We start from the raw sequence: 15,072 nt of genomic DNA, 5'->3' as shown, positions 1-15,072 counted from the left end.
ACTGGGACAGACTGGGAGCACCCACAGGGAGGGACTGGTGTCACTGTGGGGGGAAACTGGGAGCAGGATATCCCTGGTATTGCTGGGGAGGGGGCACGGGGGTCAGGGGGCACTGGGGACACACTGGGACAGACTGGGACAGACTGGGAGCACTGGGGACATACTGGGACAGACTGGGAACACTGGGGATAGACTGGGAGCCAGACTGGGAGCACCCACAGGGAGGAACTGGTGTCACTGTGGGGAGACTGGGACCAGACACTGCTCTGGGACTGGGATCACTGGTCTGGGACTGGGATCATGAATCTGGGACTGGGATCACTGGTCTGGGACTGGGATTACTGGTCTGGACTGGGATCACGGACTGGGACTGAGATCATGGATCTGGGACTGGGATCATGGACTGGGACTGGGATCACTGATCTGGGACTGGGATCACAGGACTGGGACTGGGATCATGGATCTGGGACAGAGATCACAGGACTGGGATCCCAGCTCTGGGATCCCAGCTCTAGACTGGGATCACTGGTCTGGGACTGAGATCATGGATCTGGGACTGGGATCCCAGCTCTGGGATGCAGCTCTGCACTGGGATCCCAGCCCTAGACTGGGATCATGGATCTGGGACTGGGATCACTGATCTGGGACTGGGATCACTGATCTGGGATGCAGCTCTGCACTGGGATCACAGGACTGGGATCCCAGCTCGCAGTGGGACCCCAGCTCTGGGACAGGGACCCCGCTCTGCCCCCTGCCCCACGCCGGGGTCCCGCTGCTCCCACCTTGAGGATCCTCTCGTGCATCCTGGCCTTCCTGGCGTCCCCGCTGGCCCGGGCCTGGCCCGCGGCCGCCCGGTACCGCTCCATGCGCTGCTCCAGCGCCTCCCGCACGTCCCGGGGCGCCTCTGGGGGGGAGAACACCAAAATCCCAACAGATCCCCCTTTTCCTGCCCGCTGCCCCTGCCAGGAGGGAGCTGACCTGGGCTGGAGGCCGCTGGATCCCTGGCTGGTGGATCCTTCCCTGGAGGATCCTTCCCTGGTGGATCCTTCCCTGGTGGATCCTTCCCTGGAGGATCCTTCCCTGGTGGATCCTTCCCTGGAGGATCTCTCGTCTCCTCAGCCTGGGGATCTGCAGGAAAGGAGCACCCAGATCCCTCCAGGACCCCCAAAACGAGGGCTTTCTACCCCAAAATGGGGGTTCCACCCTTTCTTTTTTCCAAGGGGGTCGGGGTCTCACCGGCGGCAGGGCCTCGCCCCAGCGCCTCCAGCTGCGCCTCCAGCCTCTGGAAAACCACAGGGAGAAGGGGAATTTTGGGGAAGGGGAGGGGATTTTGGGGGAGGGGAGGGGATTTTGGGGGAGGGTCCGGCAGTTCTGGGGGTACCTTGGCCTCCCTGAAGTGGCCCAGGGCGGTGGCGTTGTCCCCGCGGCGTCGGGCCTGCACGGCCTCCCTCTGCAGCTCCTGCAGGCGCAGGGAAATGGGGGGAAAAATGGGGAGAATGGGGAAAATCGGGGGGAAATGGGGAAAGAATGAGGGAAAATGGGGAAAGAATGGGGGAAAATGGGGAAATAATGGGGGAAAATGGGGGGAAATGGGGCAGAATGGGGGGAAATGGGGTGAAATGGGGAAAGAATGGGGGGAAATGGGGTGAAATGAGGGAAAAATCGGGTGAAATGGGGAAATAATGGGGGAAAATGGGGTGAAATGGGAGAAAATGGGGGCACAATTAGGGAAAAATGGGGTGAAATGGGGGTAGAATTGGGAAAAATTGAGGCAGAATTGGGAAAAAGGGGGTGAAATGGGACAGAGTTGGGAAAAATGGGGATTCTGCAGGCAGGAAATGGGATAAGACTCAGGACTGAATGAAAGGAAACTGATGGGAAAGAGGAAATTAAGTGAATGAAATGGAATAATGATGACATGGAATAAATGGAATTATACTAATAATATGGAACAAATGGAATAATAACAAGTGGAACGAAATGGCATTTCATTGTCATGAAACTGGTCAGAATTGGGAAAAGTCAGATAAAACTGGTTCAGGACTGGGAAAAGTCAGATAAAACTGGGCTCAGAATTGGGAAAAGTCAGATAAAACTGGTTCAGGACTGGGAAAAGTCAGATAAAACTGGGCTCAGAATTGGGAAAAGTCAGATAAAACTGGTTCAGGACTGGGAAAAGTCAGATAAAACTGGGCTCAGAATTGGGAAAAGTCAGATAAAACTGAGCTCAGAATTGGGAAAAGTCAGATAAAACTGAGCTCAGAATTGGGAAAAGTCAGATAAAACTGAGCTCAGAATTGGGAAAAGTCCGATAAAACTGGTTCAGAATTGTGGAAAACAGCACACAACAGGTTCAGAATTGTGGAAAACAGCACAAAACTGAGCTCAGAATTGTGGAAAACAGCACCCAACAGGTTCAGAGTTGTGGAAAACAGCACAAAACAGGTTCAGAGTGTGACAAGCTGCTGTTTCGGGACCCCCAGCAGGACCCCGGTGTCCCGGGTTTTTGGGGCAGATCGATCCCGCCCGGCTCTGAGGGGGGGAAAATGGGGGGAGCCGCGCTGGAGGCGCCGCAGCCGTGCCCCGTTCCCGGTCCCGGTCCCGTTCCCGGTCCCGTTCCCGGTCCCGGTCCCGGTCCCGTTCCCGGGGCCGGCGGTGCCGAGGGCGGCCCGGTAGAGCTCCGCCCGCTCCTCCAGCTCGGCCAGCAGCGCCCCCGCGGGGCCGGGATCCTGCGGGAACAGCGGGAGCACCGGGAATACCGGGGACAGCGGGACACGGGGACAGCGGGACACGGGGACACCGGGAACAGCGGGAGCACCGGGAGCACCGGGAACAGTCGGGACAGTGGGACACGGGGACACCGGGAATACCGGGAACAGTGGGAACACCGGGAGCACCGGGAATACCAGGACACAGGGTCACTGGGAACAACGGGAATACAGGGGACACCGGGGACACTGGGAATACCGGGAGCACTGGGAACAGCGGGAACACCGGAACACTGGGAGCACCGGGACACGGGGTCGGGGGATTTACCTCGCTGGGGGGGCGGGGGCGGCTCCCCCCGCTCCGGAGCCTCCCTGCCCCCCAGCAGCAGCAGCAGCTCCGCCTCCAGCGCCGCGTCCCCGGCACCGCCCGGGCCGCCCCCGGCACCGGGAGCCGCCAGCAGCCCCGCCTGGGGAGGGGGCGACAGCGCTCAGGGAACCCCGGGGGGGGTCCGGGGACCCCCGGGAGGGAATCTAGGGACCCCCGGGGGGGATCCGGGGACCCCCCCAGAGGGGATCTAGGGACCCCCGGGAGGGAATCCAGGGACCCCCAGAGGGGATCTAGGGACCCCCCAGAGGGGATCCGGGGACCCCCGGGAGGGAACCCAGGGACCCCCGGGAGGGAATCCAGGGACCCCCCAGAGGGGATCTAGGAACCCCCGGGAGGGGATCCGGGGACCCCACACTGGGAGCACTGGGATGTCCCCGGGGATGTCCCCGTACCTGGGGGGTCTGTGCCTCGTCTGCGCTCCCCGGCCCCTCCTGCAGCACCTCCTGCAGCTCTGCCTGCACGGGGGCCGGGAGTCAGCCGGGTGGGACCCCAAAACCACCTCGGGGACCCCACCGGGAGGGAATCCAGGGACCCCCGGGGAGGAGATCCAGGGACCCCCGGGAGGGAATCCAGGGACCCCCAGGAGATCCAGGGACCCCCCGGAGGGAATTCAGGGACCCCCAGGAGATCCAGGGACCCCCAGGAGGGAATCTAGGGACTCCCGGGAGGGGATCCAGGGACCCCCAGAGGGGATCCGGGGACCCCCGGGAGGGAATCCAGGGACCCCCAGAGGGGATCTAGGGACCCCCCAGAGGGGATCCGGGGACCCCCGGGAGGGAACCCAGGGACCCCCGGGAGGGAATCCAGGGACCCCCCAGAGGGGATCTAGGAACCCCCGGGAGGGGATCCGGGGACCCCAGGGAGGGAATCCAGGGACCCCCAGGAGATCCAGGGACCCCCAGGAGGGGATACAGGGACCCCCAGGAGATCCCGGGACCCCCAGGAGGGGATCCGGAGACCCCAGAGGGGATCCGGGGACCCCCGGGAGGGAACCCAGGGACACCCCAGGGAGGGAATCCAGGGACCCCCAGGAGATCCAGGGACCCCCAGGAGGGGATACAGGGACCCCCAGGAGATCCCGGGACCCCCAGGAGGGGATCCGGAGACCCCCGGGAGGGAACCCAGGGACCCCTGGGAGGGAATCCGGGGACCCCAGGGAGGGAATCCGGGGACCCCCCGGAGGTAATTGAGGGACCCCCCCAGAGGGGATCCAGGGACCCCCGGGAGGGAACCCAGGGACCCCCAGGAGATCCAGGGACCCCCGGGAGGGGATCCAGGGACCCACGGGAGGGGATCCAGGGACCCCCGGGAGAGAACCCAGGGACCCCAGGGAGGGAATTGAGGGACCCCCCCAGAGGGGATCCAGGGACCCCCGGGAGGGAATCCAGGGACCCCCAGGAGATCCAGGGACCCCCCGGAGGGGATCCGGGGACCCCCCAGGAGGGGATCCAGGGACCCCCGGGAGGGGATCCGGGGACCCCCCGGAGGGAATTGAGGGACCCCCCCAGAGGGGATCTAGGGACCCCCGGGAGGGAATCCAGGGACCCCCCGGGAGGGGATCCAGGGACCCCCAGGAGATCCAGGGACCCCCCGGAGGGAATTCAGGGACCCCCAGGAGATCCAGGGACCCCCAGGAGGGAATCTAGGGACTCCCGGGAGGGGATCCCCAAAACCCGCTAGGGGACCCCAAAACACAGCCTCAGGGATCCCTCCAAAACTCGCTTGGGGACCCCTAAACCCGCTCGGGGAATCCAGGGACCCCCCGGGAGGGGATCCAGGGACCCCCAGGAGATCCAGGGACCCCCAGGAGGGAATCTAGGGACTCCCGGGAGGGGATCCAGGGACCCCCAGAGGGGATCCGGGGACCCCCGGGAGGGAATTGGGGATCCCTCCAAAACTCGCTTGGGGACCCCTAAACCCGCTCGGGGACCCCAAAACCCAGGCTCAGGGACCCCCTTTTCCAGGCCCAACACCTCCCCCCTCACCAGCAGCTCCTCCTCGTTCTCCAGATCTTCCTCCCCTTCCTCATCCTCCTCCTCCTCCGGGGGGTCCCGGAGGCAGAGCCGGGCCAGGGCCTCCACCGCTGCCAGATCTGGAGGGGGGGGAGGAACGGGGGGGGTCACAAACCGATTTTGGGGGGCAGTTCGAGGGGGAGGGACCCCCCAGAGGGGATCCAGGGACCCCCGGGAGGGAATCCAGGGACCCCCAGGAGGGGATCCAGGGACCCCCGGGAGGGGATCCGGGGATCCAGGGATCCCCAAAGTGCTGGAGGGGAGGAGGGGAGCTTGGGACCCCCCGGCAGCCAGAGCAGGGGGTCCCGGGGGGTCGCACGCACCTGCCTGGCCATGGCCGCCCCCCGGCCCGGGGCCCTCCGCGCTCGGCTCATGGCTCCGCGTCCCGCCGGGCCGAGCTGGGGAGGGGGAACACGGGCAGACCCCCGCCCTGATTTAAACCCTGGGCTTCCCACGAGCCCCTCCGAGCCGCCTTCAGCGCCCCGATCCCCCTCAGAGCCCCCCAGAAATCTCGGCGCCCCCCGCTCCTCACAAGGCCCCGGGCGCGCCCCACAAGGCCCCGCCGCGCCTTCTGCCGCCTCCCAGAGCACCCCGCAAGGCGCCGTCACCCCCCAGCTGTCCGCAGGCCTCACCCCCCGATGCCGGTGCTGCCGTTTATCCCGGTTTAACCCGTTTTGTGCCGGTTTATCCCGGTTTGTCCCGGTTTATCCGCACTCACTTCCTGCTCCGCCGGCCGCTGTCAACACCTCGCGCTTTACAGCACCGCCGTCGCAAAAGCCGCTGTCGTAAAAACCGCCCTGCTTCGCGGCGCCGGAGAACTACAACTCCCAGCGTGCCCCGCTCCCGGCAGGGAAAAGGCGGGAAAAACGTGAGGGAGCCGGTGACAGAATGCCCCGAGGTGGAAAATCAGGTGGAAATCGGCGGAAATTCCACTGTTTTCACCTAAGGCCCAGAGGGTTTGGGGTTTTATGTCGCGGCTGTGCCTTTAGGGAAGCTGGGGGATGTTGTTTGGCCTGTGAGGGCGTTGAGGGCGGTGAGGGGAAAATGGCTGCTGGGGCCTGAGGGGAGCTGGGGCGGTGTGACCTGGGGAGCAGAGGTAATTTGGGGTTGCTCTTTGTCCTTCCTAGATAGCGCCAGGATGGGGAAACGCAGGAGCCGCCCAACCCCAGGTAAAAGGAAAACACCCAAATATCCCAGTTTGGGCCCACAATGACCCAGCTGGGGTCATTTCCCCCTTCTGGGAGACCCAGCTGGGGTCTCCCCACATCCAAACTGATTTCCTTTTTTCCTTTCCATCAAAAAAAAAAAAAATTCCTTTTTCCCTCACCCCGCACACAACAGGCGACGGGAAATTCCACGCTCCCAAAGCCAAGCGGATCCTTCAGGAAGCACCAGGAGCTGATCCCCACGGAGATCCTGCCGGGATGGATCCCACGATCCCAGCAGGGGGAAAAACTCCCCAAACTGGGGTTTCTAACGTGATTTTACAGGAAGGGAGAGATGAGCAAATTGGAGGTGGCAGAGCAGTGGGATCACCAAAACAGGGCATTTCCGATGGGGTGGAAGAGAATCGTCTGGAATTGCCCCAGCTGGGAATTTTGGAAGCAGATGGGGCAAGAGAGGATGAGCTGGAGTCACCAAAACCAGGAATTTTGGATGGGGCAGGAGAGAATTGTGGGGAATCGCCAAAAGCGGCAGTTTTGGAGGTGGATGGGGCAGGAGAGGAGCAGCTGGAGTCACTAAAAATGGGAAATTTGGATGGAATGGGGCAGAACCAGCTGGAGTCATCTCAGCTGGGAATCTTGGAGGTGGATGGGGCAGGAGAAGAGCAGCTGGAGCCACTAAAAATGGGGATTTTGGATGGAACAGCAGAGGAACAGCTGGAAACACGAAAACCAGAGATTTTGAAGGCAGATGGGGCAGCAGAGGAGCAGCTGAAATCACTAAAAGTGGGGATTTTGGATGGAACAGGAGAGGATCTGCTAGAAACACCAAAACCAGGAATTTTGGAGGTGGATGGAGAGAAGCATCCAGAGCCAGTGAAACCAGGAATTCCAGAGGCAAATGGGGCAGGAGAGGAGCAGCTGGAGCCACTGAAAACGGGGATTTTTGATGGAACAGGAGAGGAGAAGCCGGAGCCACTGAAAATTGGAATTTTGGATGGAACAGGAGAGGAGTGGCTGGAATCAGCAAAACCAGGAATTCCAGAGGCAAATGGGGCAGGAGAGGAGCAGCCAGATCCAAACTGGGAAATTCCCAAACTGGGAATTTTGGGTGGAACAGGAGAGAACAAGCTGGGATCACCAAAACCTGGAATTCCAGAGGCGGATGGGGCAGCAGAGGAGCAGTTGGAACCACTGAAAATGGGGATTTTGGATGGAACGGGAGAGGAGCAGATGGAATCACCAAAACCTGGAATTCCAAAGGCAGATGGGGCAGCAGAGGAGCAGCCAGAGTCAAACTGGGAAATTCCCAAACTGGGAATTCTGGGTGGAACAGGAGAGAACGAGCTGGGATCAGCAGAACCAGGAACTCCAGAGACGGATGGGGCAGGAGAGGAGCAGCTGGAGCCACTGAAAATGGGGATTTTGGATGGAACGGGAGAGGAGCAGATGGAATCAGCAAAACCAGGAATTCCAGAGGCAAATGGGGCAGGAGAGGAGCAGCCAGAGCCAAACTGGGAAATTCCCAAACTGGGAATTTTGGGTGAAACAGGAGAGAACAAGCTGGAAACACCAAAGCCAGGAATTCCAGAGGCGGATGGGGCAGGAGAGGAGCAGCCAGATCCAAACTGGGAAATTCCCAAACTGGGAATTTTGGGTGGAACAGGAGAGAACAAGCTGGGATCACCAAAACCTGGAATTCCAGAGGCGGATGGGGCAGCAGAGGAGCAGTTGGAACCACTGAAAATGGGGATTTTGGATGGAACGGGAGAGGAGCAGATGGAATCACCAAAACCTGGAATTCCAAAGGCAGATGGGGCAGCAGAGGAGCAGCCAGAGTCAAACTGGGAAATTCCCAAACTGGGAATTCTGGGTGGAACAGGAGAGAACGAGCTGGGATCAGCAGAACCAGGAACTCCAGAGACGGATGGGGCAGGAGAGGAGCAGCTGGAGCCACTGAAAATGGGGATTTTGGATGGAACGGGAGAGGAGCGGCTGGAATCAGCAAAACCTGGAATTCCAGAGGCAGATGGGGCAGGAGAAGAGCAGCCAGAGCCAAACTGGGAAATTCCCAAACTGGGAATTCTGGGTGGAACAGGAGAGAACAAGCTGGGATCACCAAAACCTGGAATTCCAAAGGCAGATGGGGCAGGAGAGGAGCGGCTGGAGCCACTGAAAATGGGGATTTTGGATGGAACAGGAGAGGAGCAGATGGAATCAGCAAAACCAGGAATTCCAGAGGCAAATGGGGCAGGAGAGGAGCAGCCAGATCCAAACTGGGAAATTCCCAAACTGGGAATTTTGGGTGAAACAGGAGAGAACAAGCTGGAAACACCAAAGCCAGGAATTCCAGAGGCGGATGGGGCAGGAGAGGAGCAGCCAGATCCAAACTGGGAAATTCCCAAACTGGGAATTTTGGGTGGGACAGGAGAGAACGAGCTGGGATCACCAAAACCTGGAATTCCAAAGGCAGATGGGGCAGAAGAGGAGCAGCTGGAGCCACCGAAAATTGGAATTTTGGATGGAACGGGAGAGGAGCAGATGGAATCACCAAAACCAGGAATTCCAGAGGCAGATGGGGCAGCAGAGGAGCAGCCAGATCCAAACTGGGAAATTCCCAAACTGGGAATTTTGGATGGAACGGGAGAGGATCCGCTGGAATCACCAAGACCAGGGATTCCAAAGGCAGATGGGGCAGGAGAAGAGCAGCCAGATCCAAACTGGGAAATTCCCAAACTGGGAATTTTGGGTGGGACAGGAGAGAACGAGCTGGGACCAGCAGAGGCGGGGGGCTCTGGAGCCCACCAGGACGCGGCGAGGGACGCGGCCCCCGAGGGAAGCCCGGAGGTGGCGGACGCAGCGGGAGAGGGGCAGGAAGGTGCCCTGCAGGGGGGATGTGGCACTGGCATGGCCCTGGGGACGGACACGGGGTCACCAGGCGGTCCCCGAGGTGCCCGGAGCCGCGGAGGGGGCGCAGAGAGCGGGAATTGCCGGGGTGGCAGTGCCAGGATGGCCACAGCGGGGCCAGAGCCGGTAGCCACCGGCACCGAGCCCCAGCGGGAAGGGACCAGCCCAGAGCTCCCAGCGGAGAAGGTACAACTGGGATGGCCCCAAACTGGGACCCAGAGACCCCTCCCCATCCAAACTGGGATCCGGGGACCCCTCCCCATCCCAAACTGGGATCCAGGGTCCCCTCCCCATCCCAAACTGGGATCCAGGGTCCCTTCCCCACCCAAACTGGGATCCGGGGACCCCTCCCCACCTCACCTGGGACCCTCCCCACCCCCTTGCCCTTCCCAGCTCCTTTCTTTCCCTGCAGCCATGGCACAGCACAGGCCAGGCCCACACCGGATCCACAGGGAACACCCCATGGGAAAGGTGGGTGGATCCAGACCCTCCTGCAGGAACAAAATCCTGATTTTGCCTGAAATTCCCAATTTAGGGAGTGAAAAAACCCCAATTTTCCTCCCCCAGCAGCGCCAAGGCCGCGGAGCCGGCGGACGCCAGCGACGTCATCCGCGGGCTGATCCGGGAGCTCTCAGACCTCAAGTAAGTCCTAAACCCGCCTGGATTTCACTGAAATTGGGGGTCCAGCGCCCCCTGAGTGATGCCCACGCCCCCCCACAGCCGCCTGGCCATGGGAGCCCGCCGGGGGCTGGAGCTGCTGAGGAGGCCGAAGGCACGGCGTGGCCGCAGGGCGGCGCCCGCTGGAAGCCGCTGGAAAGAGGGGTAGGGACGCCAGGAGCAATTAATAATAATTATCATTTATTGATGGGAACAGCGGGAATAAACCAAGCTTCGTCTGGAGAATGGTTCCAGCACTCACTACCGGGGTCTTCACGCCGTCGTGGGTGAAAAAATCCCACCAAAACCACCCAAACTCACCCAAAATGCCATGAATGGCTGTGGGGCTGGGACAAAGAATCCAACATTAGGAGCAGCAGCCCCTTCCCAGCCCCTTTTTGGCTGGGATTAACCAAAACTCCACAATCCCGCCCAAAATACCTGGAAGCAGCTCCAGCAGCTGGAGCACCGGTCCCTTCCCAGCCCCTTTTTGGCTGGGATTGACCAAAACTCCACAATCCAACCCAAAACATCTGGTAACAGCTCCAGCACATGGAGCACCGGCGCCTTCCCGGTCTGAGATTAAGCAAAACTTCAGAATCCAACCCAAAACATCTGGTAACCCCTGGAGCACCAATCCCTTTTGGGATTAACCAAAACTCAACAATCCAACCCAAAACATCTGGTGACCCCTGGAGCGCCGAGCCCTTCTGGGTTTAACCAAAACTCAACAATCCAACCCAAAACATCTGGTGACCCCTGGAGCGCCGAGCCCTTCTGGGATTAACCAAAACTCAGAACCCAAAACTCAGAGCTGGCCCCGCTGGCAGCACCCAGATCTGGGGTGCCACGACTCCTGCGGGTGCCACGGCGTCGGGAGGCGGCACAAACTGGGCAAACTGGTCCCAGTGGAGCTCCAAGACTGGTCCCAGTGGAGCTCCAAGCCGTGGTCTCATCCTCTGGGGAAGTTCCTGGAAGAGAAGCAAGGAGAGAGAGGCAGGAGCACCGGGAGGGAAGCAGCAGCATGTACCCCATGGTTAGTGCCAAATTCCTGGTGGGATTCCTGCAGGAATCCCGTTCCTGGATAAATCCACGGCTCCTTCCTTCTTGTCACTTGTTTCCCAGTGCCTCCTCCTTCCTTGAGCTCTGGCTCCTTGGTGGGATTCCCTCATGGAAATCCTGTTCCTGCCTAAATCCAGGATCTGAAAACCCTCCGTACCTGCACGGGGACAGGGGACCTTCCATCCTCTGGTGGCTTCCCAGTGTCACCTGCCACCAGTCTGCTGGTGCCCTCCCCTTGGCAGCCCTGATTTCCTGATGAAATTCCTCACGGGAAATCTGGCCAAACCCAGCTTTGCATGTGCCACCCCATCGCTGGGACACCCCAAACCCGCGTGGGGACGCGGCGTCCTCCATCCCTGCTCCCCCTTCCCTCCACCGCGAGATTCCTCACGGGAATCCCAACCGGCCCCGGCGGTACCTGCGCGGTACCCGGGGCGTGCCACGCCTGCCGTGGCACGCCCGGCCCCGGCGGTACCTGCGCGGCGACACAGGCTGCTCCGTCCCTCGGCTACATGCTGGCGTCCCTCGGCCTCCTCCTGGCGCCGCCGGCGGGCGCGGGGCGCGCGTAGACGGACGTGTAGCCGCGGTGCGTGCGGGGGCAGAAGCGGCGCGTGTGGGCCTGGTCCTGCGTGGCGCCGCACTGGGGACACACGTAGCTGCGCAGCACCGGGCACTGCAGCCGGCCCCGGGCATCCCGCAGGCTGTGGCTCTGGTACACGCCCGGGGCCTCGCCGTTGTGCTGGCAGAACGAGCACGCAGGGCGTCCCACAGGGGGAGGTGGCCCGGCACGTGGAGCTGGTTCGGCACACGGAGCTGGTCTAGCACATGGAGCTGGTCCCACATGTGGAGCTGGCATGGCACACAGAGCTGGTCCCACATGTGGATATGGCCCGGCACATGGAGCTGGTTCGGCACACAGAGCTGGTTCGGCACACAGAGCTGGTCCCACATGTGGAGCTGGTTCGGCACACAGAGCTGGTCCCACATGTGGAGATGGCCCGGCACATGGAACTGATTCAGCACACAGAGCTGGTTCAGCACACGGAGCAGGTCCCACATGTGGAGATGTCACGGCACACAGAGCTGGTTCAGCACACAGAGCTGGTTTGGCACATGGAGCTGGTCCCACATGTGGAGATGGCATGGCACACGGAGCTGGTCCCACATGTGGATATGGCCCAGCATGTGGAGCTGGTTCAGCACACGGAGCTGGCCCGGCACACGGAGCTGGTCCCACACATGGAGCTGGCCCTGCATGTGGAGCTGGCCCGGCACACAGAGCTGGCACGGCACACGGAGCTGGTTCAGCACACGGAGCAGGTCCCACATGTGGAGATGTCACGGCACATGGAGCAGGTCCCACACGTGGAGCTGGCCCTGCACGTGGAGCTGGCCTGGCAGACGGAGCCAGAGCTCCCAGTGACCCCGAGATGTCCCCGAGGCCCGCAGGCTGGCGGAGCAGCACGGCCACCACGGCCGCCAGCCCCAGGTAGTCCCGCCACATGTCGAAGTGTCCCGCGGCTTCCCCGCGTGGCAGCGCGACGGCCGCCGCAGTGCCAGCGGCGCGGCGCGGCGGGGGACACCGCAGCGTCCTCGTGCCTCCCCAGCGAGGCTGCGGCGCTCCTGGCGTGCCGTGGCCACCTCCCGTGCCACCTCTGGCGTCACCTCTCGTGCCACCTCCCATGCCACCTCTGGTGTCACCTCTCGTGCCACTTCTTGTGCCACCTCCCGTGCCACCTCTCGTGTCACCTCTCATGTCACCTCCCGTGCCACCTCTCGTGTCACCTCTCATGTCACCTCCCGTGCCACCTCTGGTGTCACCTCTTGTGTCACCTCTCATGTCACCTCCCGTGCCACCTCTGGTGTCACCTCCCGTGCCACCTCCCGTGCCACCTCTGGCGTCACCTCTGGTGTCACCTCTCATGTCACCTCTTGTGTCACCTCTCATGTCACCTCTCATGTCACCTCTTGTGTCACCTCTCATGTCACCTCTGGTGTCACCTCTCATGTCACCTCCCGTGCCACCTCCCGTGCCACCTCTCGTGACACCTCTCATGTCACCTCTCGTGTCACCTCCCGTGCCACCTCCCGTGTCACCGGCGGTCCCCGCATGGCGCGTGCCTGGATGTGGCTCCTTCGTCCAGGTGTTTCTGGTGTCCCCAGTTCTGCCGTGCCGTGGGGCTGGTCCGGCCAGTGTCGCTGGTGGCGTGGAGCTGGACACCCCAGCGCTCCGTCCCGGTATTCCCGGTGCTCCCGGTATTCCCGGTGCTCCAGGTGCTCCCAGTGCTCCCGGTATTCCCGGCGCTCCCAGTGCTCCCGGTGCTCCCGGTATTCCCGGTATTCCCGGTGCTCCCAGTGCTCCCGGTATTCCCGGTGCTCCCGGTGCTCCCGGTATTCCCGGCGCTCCCGGTGCTTCCAGTTCTCCTGGCGTGGCGTGGAGCTGGTCTGGCCAGTCTGGCTGGACACCCCAGCGCTCCGTCCCAGTGCTCCCAGTATTCCCAGCGCTCCAGGCGCTGCCGGTGCCGGTGCCGTCGCCGCTCCCGGTGTCTCGGTTCGGGGCCTAGGCGCCGCGCGTGGTCGGCGCCACCGCCTTCGGGGCCGTCGGCGGCTCCAGACGGGCGGGGCGCCGCCATCGTGGCCTTTTGAGGATTGGGGCTAATCACCGCGATTTCGGTAATCGCCGCGATAAGCGCTGCCCGCCCCGGGCCGCGCCAGCGATCCCCGAGCGCGTTTTGGGGCGAGATGGGGGGGTTTTGGTGCTGCGGGAAATCCCCGCTGGGTCCTGTCCTGGGGGGGGATTTGCGGGGTCGGGAAATTCCTGCCCAGGGAGGATCGCCCCGGGATCGTCGGGATGCTGCGGGGGGCCGAATATCGGTGTTTTCACCCCAAAGTCGCCGGGGATCCCCTGGAGGGAGGTGGGATCGGTGGGACAGGGGGTCCCACACCGTGCTCCATCCAGCAGGATCCGGGATCTGCCCGTGTTCTTGTGGGGGTCCCAGCGGGATTTTGGGATCTGCTCTCATCCAGGATCCAGGATCTGTCCCTGCCCTGGATTTTGGGATCTGCTCTTGGGCAGGATCCAGAATCTGTCCCTGTTCTTTTGGGGATCCCCCCTGGATTTTGGGATCTGCTCCCATCCAGGACCTGTCCCTGTTCTGGATTTTGGGATCTGCTCTGATCCAGGATCTGTCCCTGCCCTGGATTTTGGGATCCCCCCTGGATTTTGGGATCCATCTCCTGGCAGGATCTCACCCTGCTCCTGGCATTGCCTCTGCCCAGGGAAGCTTCTGGAATCCCGCCAGGATCCCTCCCTACCCAGGCACCGAATCCCAGGATAATCCACCCCAAACCCAGGGAATCCACCCCAAACCCAGGGAATTCACCCCAAACCCAGAGCATTCACCCCAACCCAGGGAATTCACCCCAAACCCAACCCCAGCATCCAGCGAACCCCAGGAGCCCCAAAGGAGCTGGGAAAAAAAAAACCTTTTGGGGTGAAAAATGGGGAAAAAGGGAAAAAAGTGTATGTGGGGGGGAGGGTCATTGCCTGGCTGAACCCCAAATCCCCCGGATTTGACCCCAAAGCTGCTCTTGTCCCGGGCTGGGAAACTGTGGGACCCCAGGTGTGGGTGGGGTGTCCCCAGATGTCCCCAAGTGCCCCCCAGATGTCCCCAAGTGTCCCCCAGATGTCCCCAGATGTCCCCAACCCCAAATCCCCCGGATTTGACCCCAAAGCTGCTCTTGTCCCAGGCTGGGAAACTGTGGGACCCCAGGTGTGGGTGGGATGTCCCCGGGTGTCCCCAGGTGTCCCCAGGTGTCCCCAAGTGTCCCCAGGTGTCCCCCAGGTGTCCCCAGATGTCCCCAGGTGTCCCCAGGTGTCCCCCAAGTGTCCCCAGGTGTCCCCCAGGTGTCCCCAGATGTCCCCAAGTGTCCCCAGGTGTCCCCAGGCTCTGACGGGGGGGCGGGGCTCAGCTCAGCCCCGAGGCCCCGCCCACTGGCCCCACGCCCCTCCTCCTCGGCTCTGATTGGCCACCAGCCCCGCCTGCGGGCACGGCCCCGCCCCGTTCAGCCCCGCCCCGCCCATTTAAAGGGCCCGCAGCTTCCCTTAACCCCTGCGCGCCCGGCCGGGATGGGGGCTCGGGGAGGGGGGGGGGGGGGGCAGATGGGGACCCCCG

The 15,072-nt window shown here is 62.3% G+C and overlaps 4 protein-coding genes and 1 long non-coding RNA gene across 8 annotated transcripts in view; 2 read left to right on the top strand and 3 right to left on the bottom strand.

The window, feature by feature from the left end:
- Window positions 1-1,466, bottom strand: part of LOC121340530 (coiled-coil and C2 domain-containing protein 1A-like) — a gene marked incomplete at its 3' end in the record, with an annotated part of 5,415 nt that extends 3,949 nt beyond the window's left edge. The window contains exons 1-4 of the mRNA XM_041413340.1: window positions 1,382-1,466; window positions 1,237-1,282; window positions 979-1,128; window positions 783-904 (exon numbers count right to left, since the gene is read on the bottom strand). Coding sequence (XP_041269274.1) covers window positions 783-866 — 84 coding nt within the window. The remainder of the gene's footprint in view (window positions 1-782; window positions 905-978; window positions 1,129-1,236; window positions 1,283-1,381) is intronic.
- Window positions 1,467-3,018: 1,552 nt separating this feature from the next.
- On the bottom strand, window positions 3,019-5,855 carry LOC121340534. Its single transcript, XR_005953321.1, has 3 exons — window positions 5,741-5,855; window positions 5,432-5,506; window positions 3,019-3,175 (listed from the first exon to the last, which is right to left on the bottom strand). It is a non-coding gene; the product is annotated as an uncharacterized LOC121340534 (long non-coding RNA).
- A 22-nt stretch (window positions 5,856-5,877) lies between these two features.
- LOC121340529 (retinitis pigmentosa 1-like 1 protein) lies at window positions 5,878-7,469 on the top strand. The gene is made up of 4 exons (XM_041413339.1): window positions 5,878-6,018; window positions 6,236-6,277; window positions 6,450-7,318; window positions 7,431-7,469. Exons 1-4 carry the CDS (start codon window positions 5,997-5,999, stop codon window positions 7,467-7,469), a joined length of 972 nt encoding a protein of 323 aa, XP_041269273.1. The 5' UTR covers window positions 5,878-5,996.
- NANOS3 (nanos C2HC-type zinc finger 3) lies at window positions 6,001-12,800 on the bottom strand. 3 transcript variants are annotated; one of them, XM_041413343.1, is made up of 3 exons: window positions 12,779-12,800; window positions 11,373-12,562; window positions 6,001-6,050 (listed from the first exon to the last, which is right to left on the bottom strand). In XM_041413343.1, the coding sequence occupies exon 2, from the start codon at window positions 12,399-12,401 to the stop codon at window positions 11,406-11,408; it is 996 nt and encodes a 331-aa protein (XP_041269277.1). In that variant the 5' UTR covers window positions 12,402-12,562; window positions 12,779-12,800; the 3' UTR covers window positions 6,001-6,050; window positions 11,373-11,405. The 3 variants fall into 3 exon arrangements, with proteins under 3 accessions (XP_041269277.1, XP_041269275.1, XP_041269276.1); XM_041413341.1 differs by lacking the exon at window positions 12,779-12,800 and having other exon boundaries at window positions 11,373-12,760; XM_041413342.1 differs by lacking the exons at window positions 6,001-6,050; window positions 12,779-12,800 and adding an exon at window positions 10,674-10,806 and having other exon boundaries at window positions 11,373-12,760.
- On the top strand, window positions 9,239-10,126 carry BRME1 (break repair meiotic recombinase recruitment factor 1). 2 transcript variants are annotated; one of them, XM_041413345.1, is made up of 4 exons: window positions 9,239-9,364; window positions 9,591-9,649; window positions 9,746-9,820; window positions 9,899-10,057. In XM_041413345.1, the coding sequence occupies exons 1-4, from the start codon at window positions 9,281-9,283 to the stop codon at window positions 10,002-10,004; spliced, it is 324 nt and encodes a 107-aa protein (XP_041269279.1). In that variant the 5' UTR covers window positions 9,239-9,280; the 3' UTR covers window positions 10,005-10,057. The 2 variants fall into 2 exon arrangements, with proteins under 2 accessions (XP_041269279.1, XP_041269278.1); XM_041413344.1 differs by having other exon boundaries at window positions 9,248-9,364; window positions 9,572-9,649; window positions 9,899-10,126.
- Window positions 12,801-15,072: the final 2,272 nt, after the last annotated feature.

Source organism: Onychostruthus taczanowskii, unplaced genomic scaffold, assembly GCF_017590055.1.
Source record: "Onychostruthus taczanowskii isolate IOZ18803 unplaced genomic scaffold, ASM1759005v1 scaffold408, whole genome shotgun sequence".
NCBI classification, from domain to species: Eukaryota; Metazoa; Chordata; class Aves; order Passeriformes; family Passeridae; genus Onychostruthus; species Onychostruthus taczanowskii.
Note: the sequence above shows the minus strand (reverse complement) of the source record. Positions and strands in the feature narration are given on the sequence as shown.

What these genes read in the sequence shown, in the direction of transcription:
- BRME1 (XM_041413344.1), top strand. Translation starts at nt 9,281, where the DNA reads ATGGCCACAGCGGGGCCAGAGCCGGTAGCCACCGGCACCGAGCCCCAG. An exon ending in CAGAGCTCCCAGCGGAGAAG is followed by an intron (nt 9,365 to 9,571) that starts GTACAACTGGGA and finishes TGCCCTTCCCAG; the next exon opens with CTCCTTTCTTTCCCTGCAGC. An exon ending in CGGGAGCTCTCAGACCTCAA is followed by an intron (nt 9,821 to 9,898) that starts GTAAGTCCTAAA and finishes GCCCCCCCACAG; the next exon opens with CCGCCTGGCCATGGGAGCCC.
- LOC121340529 (XM_041413339.1), top strand. Translation starts at nt 5,997, where the DNA reads ATGCCCCGAGGTGGAAAATCAG. An exon ending in GCCCCGAGGTGGAAAATCAG is followed by an intron (nt 6,019 to 6,235) that starts GTGGAAATCGGC and finishes TGTCCTTCCTAG; the next exon opens with ATAGCGCCAGGATGGGGAAA. An exon ending in CAAAACCAGGAATTCCAGAG is followed by an intron (nt 7,319 to 7,430) that starts GCAAATGGGGCA and finishes CTGGAATTCCAG; the next exon opens with AGGCGGATGGGGCAGCAGAG.
- NANOS3 (XM_041413341.1), bottom strand. Translation starts at nt 12,737, where the DNA reads ATGAGAGGTGACACAAGAGGTGACACCAGAGGTGGCACGGGAGGTGAC.